The 24017-nt window shown below is 51.1% G+C and overlaps 1 protein-coding gene across 1 annotated transcript; it reads right to left on the bottom strand.

The window, feature by feature from the left end:
* Positions 1-1173: 1173 nt before the first annotated feature.
* Positions 1174-23774, bottom strand: PPIL2 (peptidylprolyl isomerase like 2). The gene is made up of 20 exons (XM_049790686.1): positions 23636-23774; positions 21084-21133; positions 18485-18530; positions 16723-16785; positions 15782-15833; positions 14479-14530; positions 7471-7562; positions 6526-6615; positions 5178-5253; positions 4569-4729; positions 4297-4372; positions 3869-3975; positions 3603-3692; positions 3388-3421; positions 2910-3027; positions 2347-2403; positions 1834-1906; positions 1692-1754; positions 1467-1606; positions 1174-1383 (listed from the first exon to the last, which is right to left on the bottom strand). The coding sequence occupies exons 1-20, from the start codon at positions 23665-23667 to the stop codon at positions 1287-1289; spliced, it is 1569 nt and encodes a 522-aa protein (XP_049646643.1). The 5' UTR covers positions 23668-23774; the 3' UTR covers positions 1174-1286.
* Between the last annotated feature and the right edge of the window lie 243 nt (positions 23775-24017).

The raw sequence follows: 24017 nt of genomic DNA, 5'->3' as shown, positions 1-24017 counted from the left end.
TAAGAGTCAGGATGGAGCCAGTACATTTCTTCGACTGTGTCATGTCCTCTGCACAGCCACTTGTTTCTGAAGTGTAGTGTGGTTTGGTTGTTGTTTTATATATACATATATAGTATTTTTATACTTTAATGCTTATTCTTGATGGTATCTGTCAGATAATAGGAAGTACTGGAATGAGAATCTTTTTTCCAAAAGTCCTTTAATGATAACCCATGACCTCACCAGGTCCTGAACAAAATCCAAGCATTTCAATTTACAATTTAAGCTTCAAAAAACTGTCGGCTCTCACTTGTCCAGGGCCCTCAGCAGGCCCATCTGCTGTGTCAGCTCTGTGGCTCTGAAGTCTCCCTGCAAGGCAGGCAGACAGCAAATAGTGGCCGAGCCTTCCTGTGCCCGCCCACAGTCCTGTACCTGTGAGATCTGAAAATAAAGCTTCCAATGTCAACTGTCACTGTGTGGCAGCGCCTAGTCCTGGGAACTCTGCTCATGTGCAGGAGAGGCCCCTGGTCCACCCCATGGTTTCTTTCAATCTGTCCCCACACCCCCATCACGAGCACCAGTTCAGATGTGTGGAGCCTGCCCATCACACAGGGAAGCAAAGGAGAGCCTGAGTTGGCGCATCAGAGATGGGAGGGAGGAGCCAGCCAAGGACATTCTAGAACAGTTGACAGGCGGAGCTGAGGTTAGGGAGAGGAAGACTGGAGCAGGCTGAGCACAGGAGTGTGAGGGCCAGGACACTTTCAGAGACTGTGCTGTGTAATAGGTCCTTGAGGAGAGGAGGGAGGCAGCTGTCCCTCCTCCTGTAGAGGCACTTCGGGGAATGCAGGCAACACTGCCCCCACTAAGGAGATGGAAGCCAGAAACTGCAAATGACACAGAGCAAGAAATGGCTCAAGTTAAAGTTAGGGTCCAGACACGATAGGGTCCAGACACCACCTAGAGCTCACTGGCCTTCAGCACCTGCCTGGGTATCATGGGCGTATCTGACATCTACCTAGTCAGCCCAGCAAGAAGTGCCCCATCCAGGGTCCTCAAACCCCAGCATTCAGAGCTGACCAATAAAATGACCCGCACGCAGGACCCAATTAACACTGGAGGGGGGAAGAGTCATCAGGGAAAACAAGAACTAGCCCTCTCCCCCACTCTTCCCAGCAGCTGCTCGATGGGTGCAGGAAAATGTTTATTTAGTCTTTAGTCTCAGCCAGGCAGGCTCCAGGGTAGAGAAGCAGCGATGTGGTGGCCGGACCCCGGCACCCCATGTCTGTACTGAGACAGAGCAGCAACCGCTACCAGGAGCTAAAGTCCCCAAAACCCCGGCTGGGTTTCTTCTTGGCTGCAGTGGCGGCCGCGCTGGTGGATGGTTCTTCCTCAGCTACACGCTTCCTGGAAAAAGAAGCGGTGGCTTGAGTTTCCCAACGGGTGGATATTGGGTTCTGTCCCGCCACCCCCATCCAGACCCTACTCACGTGGCCGCCATGTTGATGTACTTGCCCACTCCCTGGCGGTAGGTCTGGGGGCCCTGGCTGCTCGCGCTGGATTTGCTGGGCTTTGCTGTACTTTCTGGCGCCTCCTCCTTGACCTCTGTTTTCTTCCGCTCTTCTGCGATCTGTGGGGGCACAACAGTGATGTGCTGAGTCCTGCAGCCAGCAGGGTCCCCTGAGCCTACTTCCCTGCGTGCCATTGCCCCTGACCTGCGCATCTGCCTCTTCATAGGGGTCCACGAACACGGTGGTGGCATCAATGCGGATCTCCTCCTGCAGCGGAGAAAGCAGGGAAATGGTTGCTGCTGCACCCTTTAGCCTGCACCCAGCCCTCTCTGCTCCTGGTACATACCTTAGGGCGGTCAGTTTTGGGGTCGCTCTCCACGTTCTCCATAGCTGTCAGTGTGTCAAAGCCCCCAACAACCCTGTACCAGAAGTTTGGGGTACCTCTAAACAAGCTGGAGGCAAGGTGCTGCCCACAGTGAGTGGTACAGGCAGACGGGGTAGGGCATGGGCCAGCAGGGACAGGGCACCACGGGACCAAGTTCAACTGGCTGTCCACTGAGAGCCAAGCTATAAGAGGCCTTGGCCACCCACTCCATCAATGTTGCCAGGGAAACAAAAGGCTTTACAGGGCCAGTCACTGGCCAGCGGACAAGGATGATGAGAAAGCCAGAACATGCCGAACCTGTGACAGGCTCGGCCCAAGGACACTTAGCTTGTCCTCCTAAAACACAAAAGACTGAGGAAGCCACCCTGTCCCATTCCCACCCTCCCACCCAGCAGAGCCTGGCCTCTGCTCTGCTTAGCAGCCCTAACTAGAAACAGAATCAGGATTCCACACCAAACCTGGAGAGCCCCTTACCGCCCAAAGATGGTGTGCTTTTTGTCCAGGTAAGCGCAGGAGCGGAAGGTGATGAAGCTGGAAAGGGGCAATGAGTCAGGGGCTACATAGTACACAGCCCCCACCCCGTGGTCTAAGATGGCCTCTCAGGCTGGCCACTCCAAGGCTTCAGCTTCCCAGAAACAGGAGAGGTGGTGGGAGGTGGGGAAAGGCTCATGAGCACCCTCTGCAGCTACTCTGGAGGCAAGTAAAGGGCTCCCCTCAAGGACCAAAGACTTGGGAATGAAGACTGAGTTACCCCGAGCACCACCAGGAATAATCTTTGAGCACCAGAGCCGTGGCCAAAGAGGATGGGATTTAAACCCTGAATGCCAGGTGGGGCCCAAACACCAATAAAAAGGGGGCTATAGGCTACGCTGGAGAGCCTGCCTGGGCTGGCTGTTCCCGTTGCTCTAGCCTGGTGCTCAGGACAGGTCTGTGCTGAGTTGGGGTGTGGGAGACCCTGCATTTTCTGGAGTGGGCTTGGGTGGAGCAGGACCCTAGAGTGAAGGACCAGGGGAGCAGCCCACGTTCAGGGAACTCACAACTGGGATTTGTTGGTGTTGGGCCCTGAGTTCGCCATGCTCAGGATCCCCCGGCCCGTGTGAGAGAGGTTGGGCCGGAACTCATCTCGGAAAGGCTTTCCCCAGTAGGATTCCCCGCCTGGGAAAAAGAAAATGGGAGAGAGACAGGGTGGAGAGGTGATTGTGCACCGGCCTGCCCAGAACCACTGCCGACCCAACAGGCCCAAGGCCCTGGAAAAACCATCACCTGAGCTTGCTCACAGGCAGCTCCAGAAATGTGCTGGGGCTGTCAGGGCAGCCCAGGGAGCAGCGTCCGTACAACTGAAGAGCTCATCACCACCAACCCCCAAGGCCCAGGAAAGGGAGTCAGGGGTCAAGGTGAGCTCATCAAGCCATGACTCAGGCATGGTGGCATCTGAGAGGCTGCAAAGAGAGAGGCCTTGGCCCCAAGAAGCCTGATGTTTCCCAGCAGGACCCCACCACTCAGAGTGGCACCTACCTGTGCCTGTGCCAGTGGGGTCGCCTCCCTGGATCTGCAGGAACAAAAGCCACTGACAAACCATGCCCCAGCCTGCCCACTGTCCACCATCCACAGATGGAAGCAACATGGTGTAAGCTCTGGCCACTTTCCATAAACCCAGTGGAACCACATCAGGGTCATGAGGGGTCAGCCTGCAGGTCCCACACCACACTGCCCCAGCTCCCATCACTCACCACGAAGTTCCGGATGGATCTGTGGAAGATAGTGCCATCATAATACTGCTTTTTGCAGAGTCTGATGAAGTTTTCACAGGTCTTTGGTGTCTGCAAAATCATCCAAATTCCTCTGGGGGACAAGGGGCAGCCAGTGGGCGGGTCATCCACACCCCCAGGGCCAGATTCAGCAGCTGTCTGGGCCGGCCGCCCCCCCCCCCCCCCCCCCCCCCCCGTGCAGCCTAGTGGCAGGACAGGAAGCCTGTGGCAGGGCTGTCCACACCCACCATGTCGCAGTGCAGCTCTAGGTTGAGGTCTCCCCGGTTGGTGTGCAACCGCACGTAGCCCTTCTTCTTCACAAACTGGTAGCGCAGAACGTCCTCATCAATGGCAGCTGCAAACAGACCCGCTTGGTGGGCATCTTGGCACCAGGCAGAGTCTGATGGGCCCTCAGTGGGGGCAGGAGGAGGCGAGTAGGGGCCCAGCAGTCAAAGGGGAGGATGTGAAGGAATAGCATGGAGATAGAACTGAGGTTCAGAGCAGAGGGGGAGCATGAGAGTGGGGTGCTGGGCTGATGCCAAGGCAGCCTTCCTGGAGGGCCCGGTGGCCTGCTGTACAGAGGACAAGGAGAGCCTGGGCCGAGTATCCCAGATAACAGCCCGCTCCCACCCGGACGACCCCACCACCCTAAGGCCCGTAAGCACAGGGCAGCTACCTGCTTCATGGGTGGTCTCTGGAACCATGGCCGTGGAGGTGAAGGAAGCGCTGACCTTGCCGGTGGAATAGTGGGCCTGCCAGGAGAGCCCCAGCCTCAGCCCTGCACGGAGCTCCAGAGAGGAGACCCCGACTGATTCCTAACCCCGACCCTAAACCAGCCTGAGCGTCAAGTGTGAAACCCAAAACCCAACACCAACCAAACTTGCCCAGGACCCCCCGTCACCCGTGCCAGGGCCACTCAGGGACTAAGCACCAGTACCGCACACTCACAGCGTTCAACTTGTCCACCTTCTTCTTCTCGGGCACCGCCATGGTGGCTGCCAGCACCTCGTCGCCCTTGAACTCTCTGTAGAGCTCCTGCAGCGTCTCGCGGGTCTCGGCATTCGTGTTCTTCAGGTAGTAGGATGGGTCCTGTCTGGCCTTTTCTTCGTCTACAAGCCGAAAGGGCCTTAGCAGCCAAGGTCAGGATTGCCCAGGTGTGTGGAATCCAAGCACCCAAGCAGAATCGAGCTGCGGGATGGTGCCTGAATGCCCTGGTTACTCTGGCAGTGCCCGCATGCAGCGTAAACGGGCCCACTGCCTGCCCACCCTGTCCCTGCACCCTGAAGGGGCTGCCTGGCTGCCTGGACGTGCTCACATCCACTATCCCACAGGATAGACAGTGTTTAGGAGCAAGGGCAGGGCCAGACACACCTAGCACCTAAGGCCTGGGAATAAGCCAGGGATCCCAGAACAAGGAGTTGAGAAGCAGAGGCAGCAGCCAGGCCTCCACACCCAGAGCTGCAGGCACCACAGATTCAGGTCCTGCCAAGCCTCCTACCACAAGGCAGGGGTCAAGTTTGCCCTGGCAGCCACACTGGCCTTGCCAGACATACTTACCCGGGTCTATGACTTTCAAGTTATTCTTAACATGAAAGAAGTTGGAGACATTGAACTTGTCCAAGTTGGTGGGGTCCTGTAAGAACAAAAGAGTGTGAGCTGAATTCCAGCGGTGGTGGGAGGATGTGGGGCAGGTGAGACAGGCAGAGAACCAGGCAGGGTGAGGGGAGCTGCCAAGGCATAGGGGCATCCTGCTGCAAGGAGGGACCTGGCTCCAGGCTCCCCAGGCTGCACAGGCACCCGTCAACTGCCTCGCAAAACCCTCGGTGCTATGGCCTGAGGAGGGCGAGCCCCCATGGGCAGACCACTTGCTACCCTCAGACGAAAGGGGAAAAGCTATGGGGGACAGGGGTTTATCTCACTGAGCCCACATTATTTTTTTTTTTTTTTTTTTTTTTTTTTTGGTTTTTGGGCCACACCCGTTTGACGCTCAGGGGTTACTCCTGGCTATGTGCTCAGAAATCGCCCCTGGCTTGGGGGGACCATATGGGACGCCGGGGGATCGAACCGTGGTCCGTTCCTTGGTAGAGCTTACAAGGCAGACACCTTATCTCTAGCGCCACCTTCCCGGCCCCGAGCCCACATTATTTTAGGTTTGCATCCTGAATAAACCTTCTTAGCTGCCCTGATAACCATGGTACGGAGCACACACCAGCCCAGGGAAGGAGTAAAAAAACCAGCAAAGAGGGTTGCTGAGATGGCTCTGGGGACAAGGAGGATGCTTGGGCTGGGGGTATGGAACTAGCTTGGGCTAGAAGAGAGGTCCTGTGTGCAGGAAGTTTGGGTAGATGTTTGCCTTGTACGCAGCCAACCCGGATTTGATCCCTGGCATCCCATATGGCCCCTGAAGCTGCTAGGCATGATTTCTGAGCGCAGAGCTAGGAATAAACCCTGAGCACTTCCGGGTATGGCCCAAACCAAACAAACAAACAAAATCAAATAGAAAGCTCAGGCTTGGGCCCGGAGAGATAGCACAGCGGTGTTTGCCTTGCAAGCAGCCGATCCAGGACCAAAGGTGGTTGGTTCGAATCCCGGTGTCCCATATGGTCCCCCGTGCCTGCCAGGAGCTATTTCTGAGCAGACAGCCAGGAGTAACCCCTGAGCACCGCCGGGTGTGACCCAAAAACCAGAAAAAAAAAAAAGAAAAAGAAAGCTCAGGCTTACCCCGCCCTCCACGGAAGGCCCTCTAGCAGACGCTTCCTTCCTTCCTGAGCACTGAGCTAGGAGCACCCAAGCACAGTAAAGACCAAAATAAGAAAAGAGGCTGGCTGACACAGCAGGCAGCAGAGCCAGGCTGAGGACGCGGCCCAGGAGGTATAAGGGACCACAGGTCGTGGGTGGGTGCTACCTGCAGGGTGATGATGTCCTGGCGGGTGAAGGGCTCATCCGTGAGCAGGTCTCGGAAGTTCTTGGCCTTGATATTCAGCTGCTCCACGGCCTGTGTCATGAAGCAGCCTGGTCACCCCAAGTCTGGGCAGTGTCAGCCCCCTGTGGCCACCCTCCAGGAAGAAATGCCCCCCCACATACACATAGGCTGGGAGGGTTGCTGAGTTCCTAGATTCCATTTCCACCCCCTCAGCCAAAGAACACTGGAGAACACATCTTTCTGTCTGTGCCCACAGATGGGGCTCACCAGACAAATCTGCCTGGCAGGTACACCTTGGGCCTGCATGGCATTGGGCACAGCCCAGTCAGTGTCCCCATCCCTACTGTCCACACCCTCTGACCTTTCCCCACACCTACCCACCAGCCAGCATTGGCCCTTCTGGGATCCCCAGGAGCTGAGCTGCAACCCTGCAGCCCAGGGCATCAGGACAGCTCAGCTGGGGAGGCTGGAGACATAGATCACTTGCAGAACTTTGACCCTGCCTATATGAGGCCTTGGGTTCAATTCTCAACAATGGATAAAGAAAAAAAAAAGGTGGAGGGCCGGAGAAATAGCACAGTGGTAAGGCGTTTGCCTTGCAAGCAGCCAATACAAGATGGACGGTGGTTGGAATCCCAGCATCCCATATGGTCCCCTGTGCCTGCCAGGAACAATTTCTGAGCACAGAGCCAAGAGTAAACTCTGAGCACCATCAGGTGTGACCCAAACCCCCCCCCAAAAAAAAAAAAAAAAAAGAAAAAAGAAAAGATGGAGTGAGAGAAATAGTAAATACAATGGGCAGGGTATCTGCCTGAATACACAGGCTTGGACTCAATCCCTGGCACTGCAAATGGTCCCCCAAGCACCACAGAATGTGGCCCCCAAACAAAACAAATACAAGGGGAAGGAGCATCTGACGGGACCCACCTCGTAGGCATAGACGTTGCCAGTGGTCTTCACGGCCACGATGTGCGTGTTGTTGGTAAACACGGTGAACAGCACTGGGCAGTGGTATTTACCTGCACGGGCACAAGTGGGAGGAGCAAGGTGGGTGTGGGAAGGAGGACACAAGATGGAACAATGATGGGGGACGGCCCTGCAACGGGCACTCCTATTCCTCTGCCTGGTCTGCGAAGAGGATCCTCAGCTTCCTCTTCCTACACCTCTGAGGGGCAGATCCTAAACATGCTGCATAAATCGGGATCGGAACCTTAACAGAATGTGGAGGCAGTGAAAACATTTATAGTAGATTTAAAATACAGTCTTGGGGCTGGAAATAGTATAGTGACCGGGGGAGGGAGGCACTTGCCTTGCACGTGGTCGCTTTGGGTTTGATCCCCACATGGCATTTCATATGGTACCTGAGCCCCACCAGGAGTGATTCCTGAGCACAGAGTCAGAAATAACCCTCGGGTGTGGCTCAAGAACAAAAATAGGGGCCGGAGAATTAGCACAGCAGTAAGGTGTTTGCCTTGCACACAGCCGACTCACGATGGACAATGATTCGAATCCCGGCATCCCATATGGTCTCCTGAGCCTGCCAGGAGCAATTTCTGAGTGTAGAACCAGGGGTAACCCTGAGCACTGCCGGGTATGACCCAAAAACTAATAAATAAATAAATAAATAAATAAATAAATAAATAAATAAATAAATAAATAAGAAAATACATCTTTTATGGCTTAATCTGTATCAATGTTTATTTCCAAAAGCTGTTTCACATGCCATGTATCAGGGCTCCTGTACAAACATCTCAAACAAGAAAGGTCTTGGTGCCTCACTTGCCTTGCAACTCTGATCAGCAACCGATGCCCACAGCCCCAACCCTTCATCTAGGACACTACAGCACATGTCCTGGAGCCAGGGAACCTGTTTGATATTGCCCAGGTTACAAATGAGCAGTTAAAGCGGGGAGCATCTCAGAGACACTGTCCATGTTAGTAAGAACTTTTTTTTTTCACTTTTTGGGTCACACCCCAGCAGCGCTCAGGGGTTACTACTGACTCTACACTCAGAAATCACTCCTGGCAGGTTCAGAGACCATATGGGATGCCAGGATTTGAACCTCTGTCCTCTGCATACAAGGCAAATGCCTTACTTCTTTTTTTTTTTTTTTTTTGTGGTTTTTGGGTCACACCCGGCAGTGCTCAGGGGTTACTCCTGGCTCCATGCTCAGAAATTGCTCCTGGCAGGCACAGGGGACCATATGGGACGCCGGGATTCGAACCGATGACCTTCTGCATGAAAGGCAAACGCCTAGTACCTCCATGCTACCTCTCCGGCCCCGAATGCCTTACTTTTTTTTTTTTTTTTTTTTTTTTTTTTTTTTTTTTTTGGTTTTGGTTTTTGGGGCACCCCCGGCGGTGCTCAGGGGTTACTCCTGGCTGTCTGCTCAGAAATAGCTCCTGGCAGGCACGGGGGACCATATGGGACACCGGGATTCGAACCAACCACCTTTGGTCCTGAATCGGCTGCTTGCAATGCAAACGCCGCTGTGCTATCTCTCCAGGCCCGAATGCCTTACTTCTATGCTATCTCTCCAGCCCATTAGTAAGAACTTTTAAAATTGCATTTATTTTGGGGGCTAAGTGATGGTACAGCGAGGAAGGCGTTTGTCTTGCACATGGCAACCCAGGTTCAATTTTCAGCATCACGTGCGGTCCCCAGAGCCAGGAGTAAGCTCTGTGTCACCAGTGACCCAAAATAGAACCAAAAAATACCACCATCCCTGCTATACTGTGTCTCCCATCCCAATAGGGACTTTTTATTAAAGCATGATTTGAGGACCAGAGGCATAGCACAACAGGTAGGCACTTGCTTTGCATGCAACCAACAAGGTTTGACCCACCACACAGGCCCACCATATATGCGCCCCCAACAAAGCAGCACCAGCAGTGATCTTGAGCCCAGCCTCAGGAATAACACCTGAATACCTCCAGATGTATGCCCAAACACTCCACCCAAATAAGTCGTGATTTGAAAACACTTTTTGTTTTCGCTTTTGGGTCACACCCAGCAGCGCTCAGGGGTCACTCCTGGCTCCATGCTCAGAAATCGCTCCTGGCAGGCTCGGGGGACCATATGGGATGCCAGGATTCAAGCCTCCGTCCTTCTGCATGTAAGGCAAATGCCTTATCTCCATGCCATCTCTCCGGCCCCAGAAAACTAATTTTAAAGTCATCATGACCCAGGGACAGAGAGATAGCACAGTGGTAAGGCGTTTGCCTTGCAAGCAGCTGATCCAGGATGGATGGTAGTTCGAATCCCGGCATCCCATATGGTCCCCCCCACCCCATGCTTGCCAGGAGCGATTTCTTTTTTTTTTTTTTAATTTTTTTTATTTTGAATTATGAGAACAAAAGATGCAAAGAAAGAGGACAAGGTAAAGTTACAGTGGAAGGACAATCACCCATAACATAATTCTCAGAAGTCCCCTTGCTGATATTTTAACTTTGAACTTTCAGCCAAAGAAAGTTAAGATAAATAAAACAGAATCCATGTACAATTACTTTGTCCCTCAAGTCCCCAGATTGTAGCACATTATAATATTTCTTAACAGCACACAAGGCAAGCCAGGAGCGATTTCTAAGCAGAGTCAGGAGTAACCTCTGAGTACCGACAGGTGTGACCCAAGTATAAAATAAATAAATAAAAGTCATCATGAGAGGTTGAGAGAGGACAGCAGGCAAGGTACTTGCTTTGCATGAGGCCAACCCGGGTTCAAGCCACAGAATCCCATATGGCCACCCAACTCCAGCAAGGAGTGACTCCTGACAGCAGAACCAAAAGTAACCGAGCATCTTTGGGTTTGACTCCATAACCATAAAAAACAAATTAAATAAAAAGTAATTATGAGAGAGTTCTAAAAACTTGACACTGGCTACTGGATAACAGAAATAATTTCCTGTTGATGCTTCAGATGTGCTAAAGGGACTGTACTAAGCATCTTTATCATCCATATATTTTAGGAATCCACACTGAAATAGTTCGGCATAAAGTGATACAATATGTGAAATTTGCTTCCAAGTTCTGTCAGGGGTGCGGAGTGGGTGTGTGGATGAGGTCAGACAGCTGGTGAGTGGGTGTGTGGGGGAACTGAGCGTGGGCCTGGACCCGGGCACCGCCCTTCATGCCTTTTCATCAGCAACCAGACAGAAACTGGTGACTGCTGGGTCAAAGTCAGCTGAAACTTCACCTCCTGGGGTCCTTCTGCAACAGTCCAGCCTGCAAGCTTGCCTGACCGCAGCCCCTGCCCATAGCTCATGCTTGCTCACAAGGCTCAGGAGCACTAGATGGGTCTAGTGATGCTGGACAGGCCTGGGGACTACACATCAGCTGTGGCCTCTGCCAGCAGTGCTTCCCACATCTTCCCTCCTCTCACACTGCCCCACCCACCCTGTCTGCAAATCCCAATATGACCCTCTCCCTGTTTCAGTTTCTTCTTACAAGATTTGTTTTGATCTTGGGGCCGCACCTAGCAGTGCCCACTGGAGCCAGAATTCCTGCACACTAGTCCCCAAGCCATCTCCCCACTGCCCTAGTCTGCTCTGTTCCAGAGGAGCAGGGGACCCCTCTAGCAGTGTAAGAGCTGTCTCCGTCTTCCCTTGGTAGAACACGTGCCCCTTTTGGTCTATACACATGGCAGCATCTTAGCATCTGTGGGAGGAGAGATTAGCAATGGCCCCCATCTGGTCCTGTGATAAGGGGAGACTCCGGGCACCCAAGCCTGGTCCATCCAGGTAGCTGCTAGATTTGGTTCCTTCATTCCTGGACAAACAATGACTATGGGCATGGACCGGCCCCGAGGGCTCATCACCCCCATCACCATCACCTCCAACCATGAGCATCAATATGGGCAGGAACACCGTGCCAGACCCCAGAACTGCCAATGTCATGTGGCAGTCTCAGCTCAGGCATCCAGTCAGTCACTGAGAAAAGCAGAAGGTGTGCAAGAACCTAAAGCAGAAAGACCTCAGGGCTGAGTCTTTTTTAGGGGGAGGGGAGAGAAAGTTCCAAAGATACCCAGTGGTGCTCAGGGCTTACTTCTTTACTCTGCATTCAGGAATCTTTCCTGGAGGGATCAGGGGACCATATAGGATACTGGAGATCAAACCCTTGCAACTTGCGCACAAGGTAAGTGCCTTACATGCTATATTATCCTTCTAGTCCCAAGGTACTGGGACTTCAGGGCCAGAGGACGGATATAGGTTCAATCCAAGAACTGTTGGCAAATCCATCTCACACCCTATGTCCAGCATCTTTCCGCCTCCACGAGGGGCAGAGAAGCAAAGCGAAGCAGCCTGAAAGGTCTCAGTTTTCATGCTCACAAAGGCCCACCAGGCCTAGGAACAGAGAAATGTCAGGTGCCTGAGGTTTTCCCGCCCTCCCAATTTTAAACCTTAAACTTTTTTTTTTTTTTTTTTTTTTTTTCGGTTTTTGGGTCACACCTGGCGTTGCTCAGGGGTTACTCCTGGCTGTCTGCTCAAAAATAGCTCCTGGCAGGCACGGGGGACCATATGGGACACCGGGATTCGAACCAACCATCTTTGGTCCTGAGTCGGCTGCTTGCAAGGCAAACACCACTGTGCTACATCTCCGGGCCCAAACCTTAAACTTTTAACCTTTAAGCTTTAAACACTTTAAAAGGAAATTCTGAGAGAAACCCGCTCCCACAGCTGCCCTATTAGCTCTGCAGCCAGCTCTACAGACACACTGCTCTCAGAAGAGATGCAAGTCGAGCTGCATAAATTTATGGGAGCACCAGCCTTGCAGCTAAAAACTCTGAGGTGGCCTCGGGAGGGGGCGGGCGGAGCCCCAGCCCTGCCAAAGCCCCAACAGCTACACCCACACCCCACGGTGCTGTCACGCCAACGGCCCAACTTCACTGCTTTATGACTAATCTCTGCAGAGACACCAAACTGACAAAAACTCTGGGTAATGCCAGTTATGGGACTGAAAACTTTAGGGTCTTCTGGCTGTGGGGGCAGGCAGCCCCCACACCCCATTCTTCTGGAAGCCCCAGCAGCCAAAGGCACGTCCCACAGCTACCACATGTCAGCTCATTGTACATTTCTCCAGACAATGGAGCTCCAGGTATCTCCAAATTCCTCAATACCAAGACCCTAGTAGGAATGTACCAAGTTACACGGGTAAGTAGCCTCGACCACCTAAACACAACAAGCAAAACATTAACACAGAAGGCTCAACTAGTAATGAACAGCTTAGTAAACCCTCAGTCTATAACTTAATGACCCCATTGTAAGCTATAACAATTTTCACAATTTTGGGGGGGTTTCGGGGCCATAACTGTTGGTGCTCAGGAGTTACTCCTGGCACTGTGCTCAGCAATCACTCCTAGTGGGCTTGGCGGACCCTATGGGATGCCAGGAATTGAACCCAGGTTGGCCATGTGCAAGGCAAATGCCTTACACGCTGTGCTGTCACTCAAGCCCCTTATAAATTCCTTTTCTTTTTCATTTCTGGGCCACACCCGGTGGCAGGAATTACTCCCAGTTCGGCGCTCAGGAATCACGGGGGACCATATAGGATGCCAGGAATTAAACTGAATTCCATTCTGGGTTGGCTGTGTGCAAAGCAAATGCCCTACTTCTGTGTTATCTCTCCCGCCCCTACAAATTTTTGTTTGTTTGATTTTTTTGGGCCACACCCATTTGATGCTCAGGGATTACTCCTGGCTAAGTGCTCAGAAATCGCCCCTGGCTTGGGGGAACCATATGGGACGCTGGGGGATCGAACCACCGTCTTTCCTTGGCTAGCGCTTGCAAGGCAAACACCATACCTCTAGCACCACCTCTCCGGCCACAAATTTCTTTTTTTACTGAACATTTTTTCAATGATTCCATTAGCATTTAGTTGTAACCAGCAATAGAAGTGATTTTGTGCCTGTCAAAGGTTCAGGCTTAGGGATGGGTAGAAAACTGGGGACAGTGGTGGAGGGAATGTTACATTGGTGATGAGATTGGTGTTGAAATACTCAAGGCCAGAAACAACTGTATTATGAACAATTTTGTAAACCAAAGTGTTTAAACTATCAAAAAAAAAATTTTAATGAAGAAATCCCCGGGCCCGGAGAGATAGCACAGCGGTGTTTGCCTTGCAAGCAGCCAATCCAGGACCAAAGGTGGTTGGTCCCGGTGTCCCATATGGTCCCCCGTGCCTGCCAGGAGCTATTTCTGAGCAGACAACCAGGAGTAACCCCTGAGCACCGCCGGGTGTGGCCCAAAAACCAAAAAAAAAAAAAAAAAAAAAAAGAAATCCCCAAAGCTAAGAAGAGAATACAAGCATTTGATTGTGTGCCGTGCAAACATCAAATCTCGTTCAATTTAATTCAATCATTACAACATGCCCCACCACCCAACATCATGAGTGTGGCCCTTAAGGGGCCCCAGCACTGCCAACGTGACCCTAGTGGCCCTGAGCATCCCAGTCCCAAATATAGAGCACTAGCCCAATCAGTCCAGCCTTGTGAGGAATATCTCCTGGGCCCTGAGAACCTCACAGGAGCCCCATCCCCTAAGTATATACATCTTTGAGAATAAGCACAATGACTGAGGGGCCCAAGAGACAGTATAGTGGGTAAGTCGCTTGCCTTGCACACAGTCAACACATGTTCAATCCCCAAGATCCCATATGACCCCCCAAGCTCCATGAAGTGATTTCTGAGTAAGCCCTGAGCACTGCCAGGTGTAGCCAAAAACAACAACCAAAAAATGTTGTTACGCTGGATGAAAAAGAGAGTCAGGGAGAAGATTCAGAGGGTGGCTGCATGTTCTGTGCAGGGGGACCCAAGTTCCAGCTCCTGTACCATCTGGTCCCAAGCACCACGCCCCAAAACAAGGCTGAGGAAAAAGAATACTGGACTCTTGAGTGGCTGGACAGAAAGCCAACCCAGAGGTGGCCGTCAAAAAACCACTCACCTTCATTATTCTTTGCGAAGTTCAACTTGATCAGGGACCTCCCATCCAGTTTCTGCAGGAAGCACAACTGAGTGTGAAAACTAACAAGTAATGACATAACACGATCTCTGACCATCCAGGCCCTCAATGGCAAACCTCTGGCATGCATGCCAGCGGTGGCACACGAAGGCCTTGTAGCTGGCACTCGGGAAGGTCCGCAATTAAGATTTACGACTCGGTGGGAGGCGAGTGTGCCGGTGTCTGCTTTGCAGCTCACCTGGCAACAGGGCTGGACTGGCCTTTGGGAGGATCAGGCATTGTGCGGCAGTTTGGGCACTCAAAAAGGTTAGCCATCACTGATCCAGGCCTTTGAAGCTCAGACAGAGAAACAGCCTGGGCTGCTGACTGTCTGGGCCCAGAACACAACCAAACACTGGACAAGGAAAGCCTTTGAGGGCCGAGGGGGCTGAAGGGCAAAAGCACCTGATTCCATGATTCAGTTCTTGGCACATTCAATCCCATGCTGCCTGGCACGCACACAGGAACAGAGCAAGATCCCCTGCACTCCACCTACCGGGGGCCGAGCCTCCCTGTTCCTCTGTTCTCTTGGCCCCCAGTGCCACAACAGTGGAGAAGGGCAGTAAGGTACGTATCGTGACTAAGAAGATGTGCAAGCACGGTGAGCAGGAGCATGGGTCCTAGCAGCACTGAAGCAGTGTGGCCGCCACTTGCCTGAAAAGTGGGATCCCCAGCAAATACATGCGATCCCCAACAACCGCACATGAAAGCAGCACAGCTGGATATAACTGCTAGGTGCAGCACCACCAAATGTTCAAGCGCTGTAACTGAACATGTCTACAACTCCATTTACTAACAAAGGAACAGGAGGATACAGACAGACAGACTGACTGATACACAGATGCATGCGTGCATGCCAGGAGAGCATATTCCCAGCCCAAGAGAATATACACAAGTGGGGGCCGGAGAGATAGCATGGAGGTAAGGTGTTTGCCTTTCATGCAGAAGGTCAGTGGTTCGAATCCCGGCATCCCATATGGTCCCTTGAGCCTGCCAGGAGCGATTCCTGAATGCAGAGCCAGGATTAACCCTTGAGCTCTGCCGGGTGTGACTCAAAAACAAAAAACAAAAAGAATATACACAAGTGTGCCCTGCACATGGGGGAAACATTTGCAGAAAGGAACAGGGAAGGGAATGGACAGACCCCTCGCAGTGTCTCCTGGAAGGAACGGGCACAGGAAAACCACAGAACAAAAGGTGGACCAGGAGAGCATGACCCGCACCACTCAATCCCACAGCCACCTACCTCGCCATTGCTGGGATTGGTGCCGAACTTCTTAAGCCAAGGGACAATGTTCCTGGAGTTGGAAGAGAATGAAGAGGGGATGGTTTCAGATAAAGACAAAGTATACTCAGGGGGGCAGAGTGACAACACAGCAGGCAGGGACTTGGCTGACTCGGGCTCCATCCCAATGCTCCATCTGTACCGTCCCCCAAGCCCCAAGTCCCCAATATTATCTTGCCATCCCATCTGTATCCCTCAAGTCTGGCAGGAGTAAGAACCAGGAGTAAGCCCTGAGCATCAACTTGGGTGTGGCCCCAAAACAAATACCACAAAGGCATGTGTTTTGTTTTTGGTGTTTGGGTCTCCCCCAGCAAAGCTCAGGGGTTACTCCTGGCTCTGTGCTCATAAATCACCCCTGGCATGCTCGGAGGACCATATGAAATGCCGGAATTCGAATCACCTTCGATCCTGGGTCGGCCGTTTGCAAGGCAAACGCCCTACCGCTGTGCTATCTCTTCAGCCCCATGTGTAGGGTTTTAATTGCAGTTATGTGTAAAGAACATAAATGTTGATACATCTATACAAGAAAATACTGGGTTGGTATTAAAAAATTATACTTCTTGGTGGGGCCAGAGAGATAGTATGGAGGTAGGGTTTGCCTTGCATGCAAAAAGATGATGGTTCAAATCCCGGCATCCCATATGGTCCCTAGTAAATTTTCCTTTTACATGGAAGCATTTTTCTTATTTTCTAAAATGAAATTGGAACATGAGAAGGTTATAGAAAGTAGCTGTGCTCTACAATAAAGCACTGGGGTTACGGCTGCAACTCAGATTGTCTTATATGTGTGAGACCCTCACTTCAATTCCTAGCAAGGTAAACAATGACAACAACAAAATGACACAAACCCAGAGCCCCTCACCCATTTGTAAAATTAAAAGTGAGGGGAAGCTCAAACTCACAGCAAGTCAAAGACGACGCCCTCAGGAGTGCAGACAGGGTAGGCAAAGGGCTGCAGAGAAAGACTAAGAGAGAAAACAAAGGTTACGTTGGTCAGTGCACAGAATGGGCTTGGAACATGGGGGACTGGTCAGGCTAACCCCAGCTCCTGCTCCTCCATCCTCCTTTACCGTTCAAAAGCTCCCAGCACAAGCCAGGACAATGAGATACTGGTCCTCAGAAGTATCGAGGGTCCAGAGGACCACAGCTTGCCCCCCATTCCACATGTCACAGGGCACAAAGGTGATCAAGTCCCAAAGAAGAAGCCCTGGGAAGCAGGACAGATCCCCTTAGCAGGCACAGGAAAAGGTACACTCCTCCCACCATTTCCCTGAGACTACTAGGGCTCCTGAGGGTGACAACAGAGCGTTCCTCAGTGCTCCCACCCCAAATCTCCATGGGTGAGTCATCCAGACCTGAAAGCAGGAACCATGGAGACATTTTGACCCACAGACGTGGGAGAAGAGGGGTCTGCATCAGCCCACACTACACCACCACTTCCTACCTGCAGACAGATCTGCATAGGGCAGGCAAGACCATGAAACAGTGGGCCCAGGCCAGGAGATGCCTGGAACTAAAAACACTCTTTTTCTTTTTTGGAACGGGAGAGGGTTTGGACCACACCCAGTGGTGCTTGGGCTTACCAGGCTCTAAGCTCAGGGATCACTCACTCCCAAGGGACTTGGTGTCCCAGATCGAACATGTAGCTGCATGCAAGGCAAGCACCTTACCTACGGTACTCACTCTCTGGCCCCCAATATCTTTTCTCGCTGGGGCTTCCGTCACTAGCCCAAGTCATCTGGCTTGCTTATGCATCAGTTCATGGAAGTTTGGTTGGGTCAGTTCCCAAGATCTAAGCAACCAAGAACTGGAGTGACCTCCTAGGATATGGCCCCCAGAAAACCGGCCAAAACACCAAAGCAAGGCCCAAGCAGCAACATACTGCGTGCAGGCACTTTCTCTCAAATGAGACCCAAAGAGACACATTTTAACCTAGAACCCAAAGCGCAAGCCAGAGACCTGCAGGAACTGGAACAAGGAGGCTAGCTAGTATTTCCCTAAAACCAGACGGGCCTACCCTAAAGGAAGCTGGGATGCACTGCTCACCTCCCTGAGCTCCTCTCAGGGAGGCCTTCAGGTGCTCACCCCACTCCCCTACTATTCAGCACAGGGGCAGACCTGCCTCTACCAGCTTTTGAGAGCTTTGCCTCTCACACCCAGACTCAGAACTGAAAATGAGGGGCCAGAGAGATAGCATAATGAGTAGGGTTCTTGCTGATCCTTTGTTGATGTTTTGCATGCAGCTGATATGTGTTCCATCCCCAGCACCCCATATGATCCCCAACCACTTCGAGGAGTGATCCCTGAGTGCAGCACAAAGAGTAACCCCTGAGCACCATTGGATGTGGCCCTAAAACAAAAAAGCAAACAAGAAAAAGGTAAAAGGCCCAGAGCCAGGCATCCCTGGATGGGATTCTGGACTAAGGGAACTTTAGCTCCCAGCACCAAACTCGATAGAATCCTGCTGAGAGGTGAGACAGACTATTGGGGACCCACACACAGAAGTGGACACTCCCGAGCTGTCACTGGGCACCGCCTTATTCCAGTCTGGGCTAGGTCTGGGACAGGATGAAAGCAGGGCCCACATCTCTAAGGATGGGATTCAGTCAAATAACTGATTATGGGAGAACTAACAGGAGGAAATAACTCACCACGCTTACTTACCTGCAGTGATCAAATGGTAAGCGACGGAAATTTGTTTGTGGGAGATCTGTTTAGAATGAAAAGATCTGGTTAGTATGCAAATAAATTCAATTACATGTTTTATTCAATGACATCTTAAGATCTCTACAAATCGGGCCCGGAGAGATAGCACAGCGGTGTTTGCCTTGCAAGCAACCGATCCAGGACCAAAGGTGGTTGGTTCAAATCCCGGTGTCCCATATGGTCCCCCGTGCCTGCCAGGAGCTATTTCTGAGCAGACAGCCAGGAGTAACCCCTGAGCACCGCCGGGTGTGGCCCCCCCAAAAAAATAAAAAAACAAAACAAAGAAGATCTCTACAAATCAGAGAGCAATTACTGCTATGGATGAGAAGCCTCTCAACAGGTAATCCCAGACATGTGGCTAACATGAGGCCAGGCCTGAGGGAAAAGCACCGCCATAGAGTCACTGTGGCCTTCCAGCTTCTGCCCTAAGCCTGCCCACACCTCAGATGAGAAGGCTGGGCATTTGCCTTGCAAGCAGTCGATCCAGGACCAAAGGTGGTTGGTTCAAATCCCGGTGTCCCATATGGTCCCCCGTGCCTGCCAGGAGCTATTTCTGAGCAGACAGCCAGGAGTGACCCCTGAGCAATGCCAGGTGTGGCCCAAAAACTGAAAAAAAAAAAAAAGATGAGAAGGCTGAGGCACAATGAAGCCAACAGCAACCCTGGTGCTGCTCTATTTGCTATAGCTTTAACAACTTGGGGTATTACCAATCTTCTTGTTCTTTATTTATTTTTTTTTTCTGGTTTTTGGACCACACCCAGTGATGCTCAGGGTTTCCTCCTGGCTATGCGCTCAGAAATTACTCCTAGCTTTGGGGACCATATGGGACACCGAGGGATGGAACCGTGGTCCATACTAGGTTAGTGTGTGCATGGCAAGCGCCCTACCGCTTGTGCCACCACTCCAACCTCCTTCTTGTTCTTTTTGAGCAGCAGCGCTCAGGGGTTACTCCTGGCTTATGCTCAGAAATCATTCCTGGCAGGCTCTGGGGACCATATAGGATGCCTGGATTCAAACCACTGTCCTTCTGCTTGCAAGGCAAACGCCCTACCTCCATGCTATCTCTCTGGCCCCTCTTCTTGTTCTTTTTAACAAAAGAAAAGAAGTCATCTTAACCTTTTTCTTGGACAGGGTCATTTTTAAAGTCACACACAGCAGTGCATGGAACTGTATGTGATGGTAGAAATAAAACCAGACTGAAAAAAAGGAAGAAAGAAAGAAAGAAAACCAGACTGGCCACAAGCACATTAATCCCTGTAATATCTCCAACACCACAGGGGTGATTTTTCTTAAAATGTAGGCTGAGGGGCTGGAGATATAGAAGAGAGATTAGGGCCCTTGCTTTGCACCAGGCCAACCTAGTCTGGATCCCTGGTACCAAGTGGGGCTGCCAGGAATGATCCCTGAGTGCAGAGCCAGGAGCAATTCCTGAGTACTGCCAGGTATAACCCCCAAACAAACAAAAAGTATAGGCTAGGGCCAGAGAAACAAGAGCTAAGGTGGTTGTCTTAAAAACCTGATGCCTGGAAAAGCCAGCAGTCTACCCACAGCCACCATCTTCCAATAAAAAAAAATGGCCCAGCTCCTCCATCAAGCTCCAAAAGAAAATAATGGCTGTTGATACTTCCCAGGTAATCCGGTCCAGGCTGACACCTCTGTGGTATTCTCAGAAGGAATGGGGAGAGGGGCAGATTACTCTCTCTATATGAACTACCACAGTCCATACCATACCCTCCATAGAAATGGCCCAGCCTTACAACTTAACTTTATCAAACTGCCAACCCACCAAATCTGTGTCAGGTTTATAAATCCTGGAACACTTGCAGCCAAGCAACATGTTAATATTATAATAGTGTCAGCCCAGTAGAACATCTGATGGAAATTTCATACAATAACTTACCAAGCTCAGGGGCCGGAGCAGTGGTGCAAGCAGTAAGGCATCTGCCTTATCCACACTAGCCTAGGACAAACCGTGATTCGATCCCCCGGCGTCCCATATGGTCCCCCAAGTCAGGTGCGATTTCTGAGCGCATAGCCAGAAGTAACCCGAGCACCACCGGGTGTGGCCCAAAACCCAAAAATAATAACAATAATAAAATAAATAAAAATAAAACAAATAAAACCCAGTGTCCAGAGTCACCACTAAGCAACACCTTCCCCCCAAAATCACACACCAAGATTGAACTTTTTTTTTTTGGTTTTTGGGCCACACCCGGTGACGCTCAGGGGTTATGCCTGTCTATGCACTCAGAAGTCACTCCTGGCTTGGGGGACCATATGGGACGCCGGGGGATCGAACCGCAGTCCGCCCTAGGCTAGTGCTGACAAGGCAGACACCGTACCTCTAGCGCCACTGCCCCGGCCCCTAGATTGAACATTTTCATACGTGTCATTTCATGTGCTATTTCATGTTTGTCTCCTCTTCTGTGCAATGGAAACTCAGTCAACTGATCTACATTTTCTGTACTGTTATTAATTTTTACAGAGTTGCTATGTAGTGACATATGCAGAATACATGCATGTAAACAAACACCCTCAAGAAGGAAAAAGAACTTACCTGGTTTCTTGCCTCCATAAAAGTGAGTATACTCTGCACAGGTAATGTACCTGAAGGAGAGAGAAAAAAATATAACTACCATCACCTTTCCACTGAGGACACAGTCCCTAGAAGTTGTTATCTGAGACATTTGATCAGCAAATAAACAGCTCTATATGGCAATGGATGCAGTTCAGTGGTAGAGCAGTTGCTTTGCATGTTTAAGGACCAATAAATAAAACTGGCAACCCTTCTTATCCCAAACAGAAAAACATCCAGAGATGATAGTGAGAAAGATGCTTGTCTTGTGTGTGCGTGACCAATTTGGCACCCATGACCACTGTGTTCTTTTTTTTTTTTTTTTTTGGTGTTTGGGTCACACCCGGCACCACTCAGGGGTTACTCCTGGCCCTATGCTCAGAAATCGCCCCCTGGCAGGCACAGGGGACCATATGGGATGCCGGGATTCGAACCACCGTCCTTCTGCATGAAAGGCAAACGCCTTACCTCCATGCTATTTCTCCTGCTTCCACCACTGTGTTCTTGTGAACTGCCAGGAGTGACCCTGTGCACAAAAGAAGTGGCCTCTGAACACCACCAGATGTGGGTCGATCCACCTTCCTGAAACTATGTATTGAAAATACAAAGATAGAACCGGAGAGATAGCACAGCGGTAGGGCATTTGCCTTGCATGCAGCAGATCCAGGAAGGATAGCGGTTCAAATCCCAGCATCCCCTATGATCCCCTGAGCCTTCCTGGAACAATTTCTGAGCACAGAACCAGGAGTAACCCCTGAGCACAGCCAGGTGTGACCCAAAAACAAACAAACAAAAAAAAAAAACCCAACAGCACAACAAAAGAAAACACAAAGATAAGCACAACAGAAGATGAGTCTGCACAAACTACAAAGCAAGTACAAATAGTCCTATTCTTTGCTCCGGTCCCTGGAGCCAGAGAAAGAGAACACAGCAGGTCAGGCACTAACCCTGCATGTAATTGACTATGGTTTGATCTTATGTCCCTGAGCCCTGTCAAAAGTGATCCCTGCCTGAGCACAGAGCCAGGAATAATTACTGTGCATGGCCAAAAAAAATAAAAATAAAATCAATGGGGTCGGAGCGGTGGCACAAGTGGTAAGGTGTCCGCCTTGCCTGTGCTAGCCAAGGGCAGACCGCAGTTCAATACCCGGCATACCATAAGGTCCCCCAAGCCAGGATAGATCTCTGAACGCATAGCCAGGAGTAACCCCTGAATGTCACGGGGTGAAGCCCAAAAACCAAAAAAAAAAAAAAAATCAAGGGCCGGAGCAGTGGCGCAAGCGGACAGACCACAGTTCGATCCCCCCAGTGTCCCAAATGGTCCCTTAAGCCAAGAGCAATTTCTGAGCTCATAGCCAGGAGTAACATGGGGTGTGGCCCAAAAAAACAAAAACAAAAACAAAACAGAAAACAAGGGGCCAGAGCGGTGGCACAAGCGGTAGGGTGTTTGCCTTGAACACGCTAACCTAGGATAGACCATGGTTCGATCCCATATGTCCCCCAAGCCAACAATCATTTCACTGTATAGATGTCTTAAATAGTCACTGATTTTACTGGCTCAATTTTGGTTGTCTAGGTTGATTCAAACCTTGGTTTTCAAGGAATACTCTGATACAGAACCTGGTTGTCAGGGGTAACTTTGATTCAAACTTTTGGTTATTAAGGGACCCTTTTTCCAAGTTCACTCAACCCCTAGTTCCTTATTCCTAGAGGGCACCAACTTTGGTTTTATTTCCGAGTTAACTCTCTCTGCCTTCAGCTAGGAGTGGAAAAGTATACTTTATTAGGGTTTAGCCTTGTCTTAGAGTTCCTTATCACGAACTTAGGGGTTGAATCTTGGTCCTTACAAGCTGAATAACAAGTCTTGGGACAGAATGAAGTATTTTGTTTTGGCTTTGTGCATTTGCTGTGTTGTTGTTGTTTGGGGTAAAGGCAAAAGCGGCAGTGCTCCAGGGGTCAGACTTCTGATCGTGCCAGGGATCAAAGCAGGGTGGACCCTGTGCAAAGCAAATGCTTTAACCTCAAATGAGATTTTCAGGGTTTGAGGTTTTTGGGGTTTTTTTTTTTACTTTTTCTGTTTGGGGGTCACACTAGAAGATGCTCAGAGATTCCTCCAGGCTTTGCACTTAGGAATCACTCCAGGTGATGCTCAGGAGGCCATAGGGTCTGCCACTTGCCAGGCAAACACCTTACCCACTGTGCTATACTCCAGACCCCTAAAGCATCCCACTCTCATTTTACTAAGAGGCCTGATAAAATGTGGGGTGAGCCAGTTAGGAGGTTCAGCAATTTGAACTTTGCAATCACACAAGACCCAGGTTGGGGAGCAGAGACGAATGAGGGAGAGGGAAGAAGAGTTCAGGAGCCAACAGAGCCCGCAGGTCTCACTCAATGGCAATTTGCAGCAATTGCCCCAGAAGTGGCGGGGAAACACACCAGGTAGGGCTGGTGTGGCTGGAGGAGCGGCCTCCTGCAGACACCGGCTTGCAGGGAGCGACGAACCCCCTGGGCAGACCCCCTGAGGCTCTACTTACATCTTGTCCTTCTGGTGCTGTCGCTTCCCCATGGCGAAGGTAGCGGGGTGACCATAAACCCGAAGAAAATCGACAGCAGGCGACTCTAACAACCAGGTCTAGGCCTAGCTCCAAAGCCACTTCCGGGTGCCGCGCTGAGCATGCCGGGAGTTGTAGTCCACGACGTCACTCGCATGCGCACTCGGCTCAGCGACCCAGTTCTCGGACTGAGCTCCTGCATCCCATCTGGGCTTCCTGCCAAGAGCTATTCCTGAGCGCAGAGCCAGGAGAAACTCCTGAGTGCCGCTGAGAGTGGCCCAAAAATCAATCAATCAAGTTTAAAAAAAAAAAAAAAAAGTACCAAGACTAAATAGTTGTATGATCATTAAGTAGAAATAAAAAA

This window comes from Suncus etruscus, chromosome 17 (genome assembly GCF_024139225.1).
Source record: "Suncus etruscus isolate mSunEtr1 chromosome 17, mSunEtr1.pri.cur, whole genome shotgun sequence".
NCBI classification, from domain to species: Eukaryota; Metazoa; Chordata; class Mammalia; order Eulipotyphla; family Soricidae; genus Suncus; species Suncus etruscus.
Note: the sequence above shows the minus strand (reverse complement) of the source record. Positions and strands in the feature narration are given on the sequence as shown.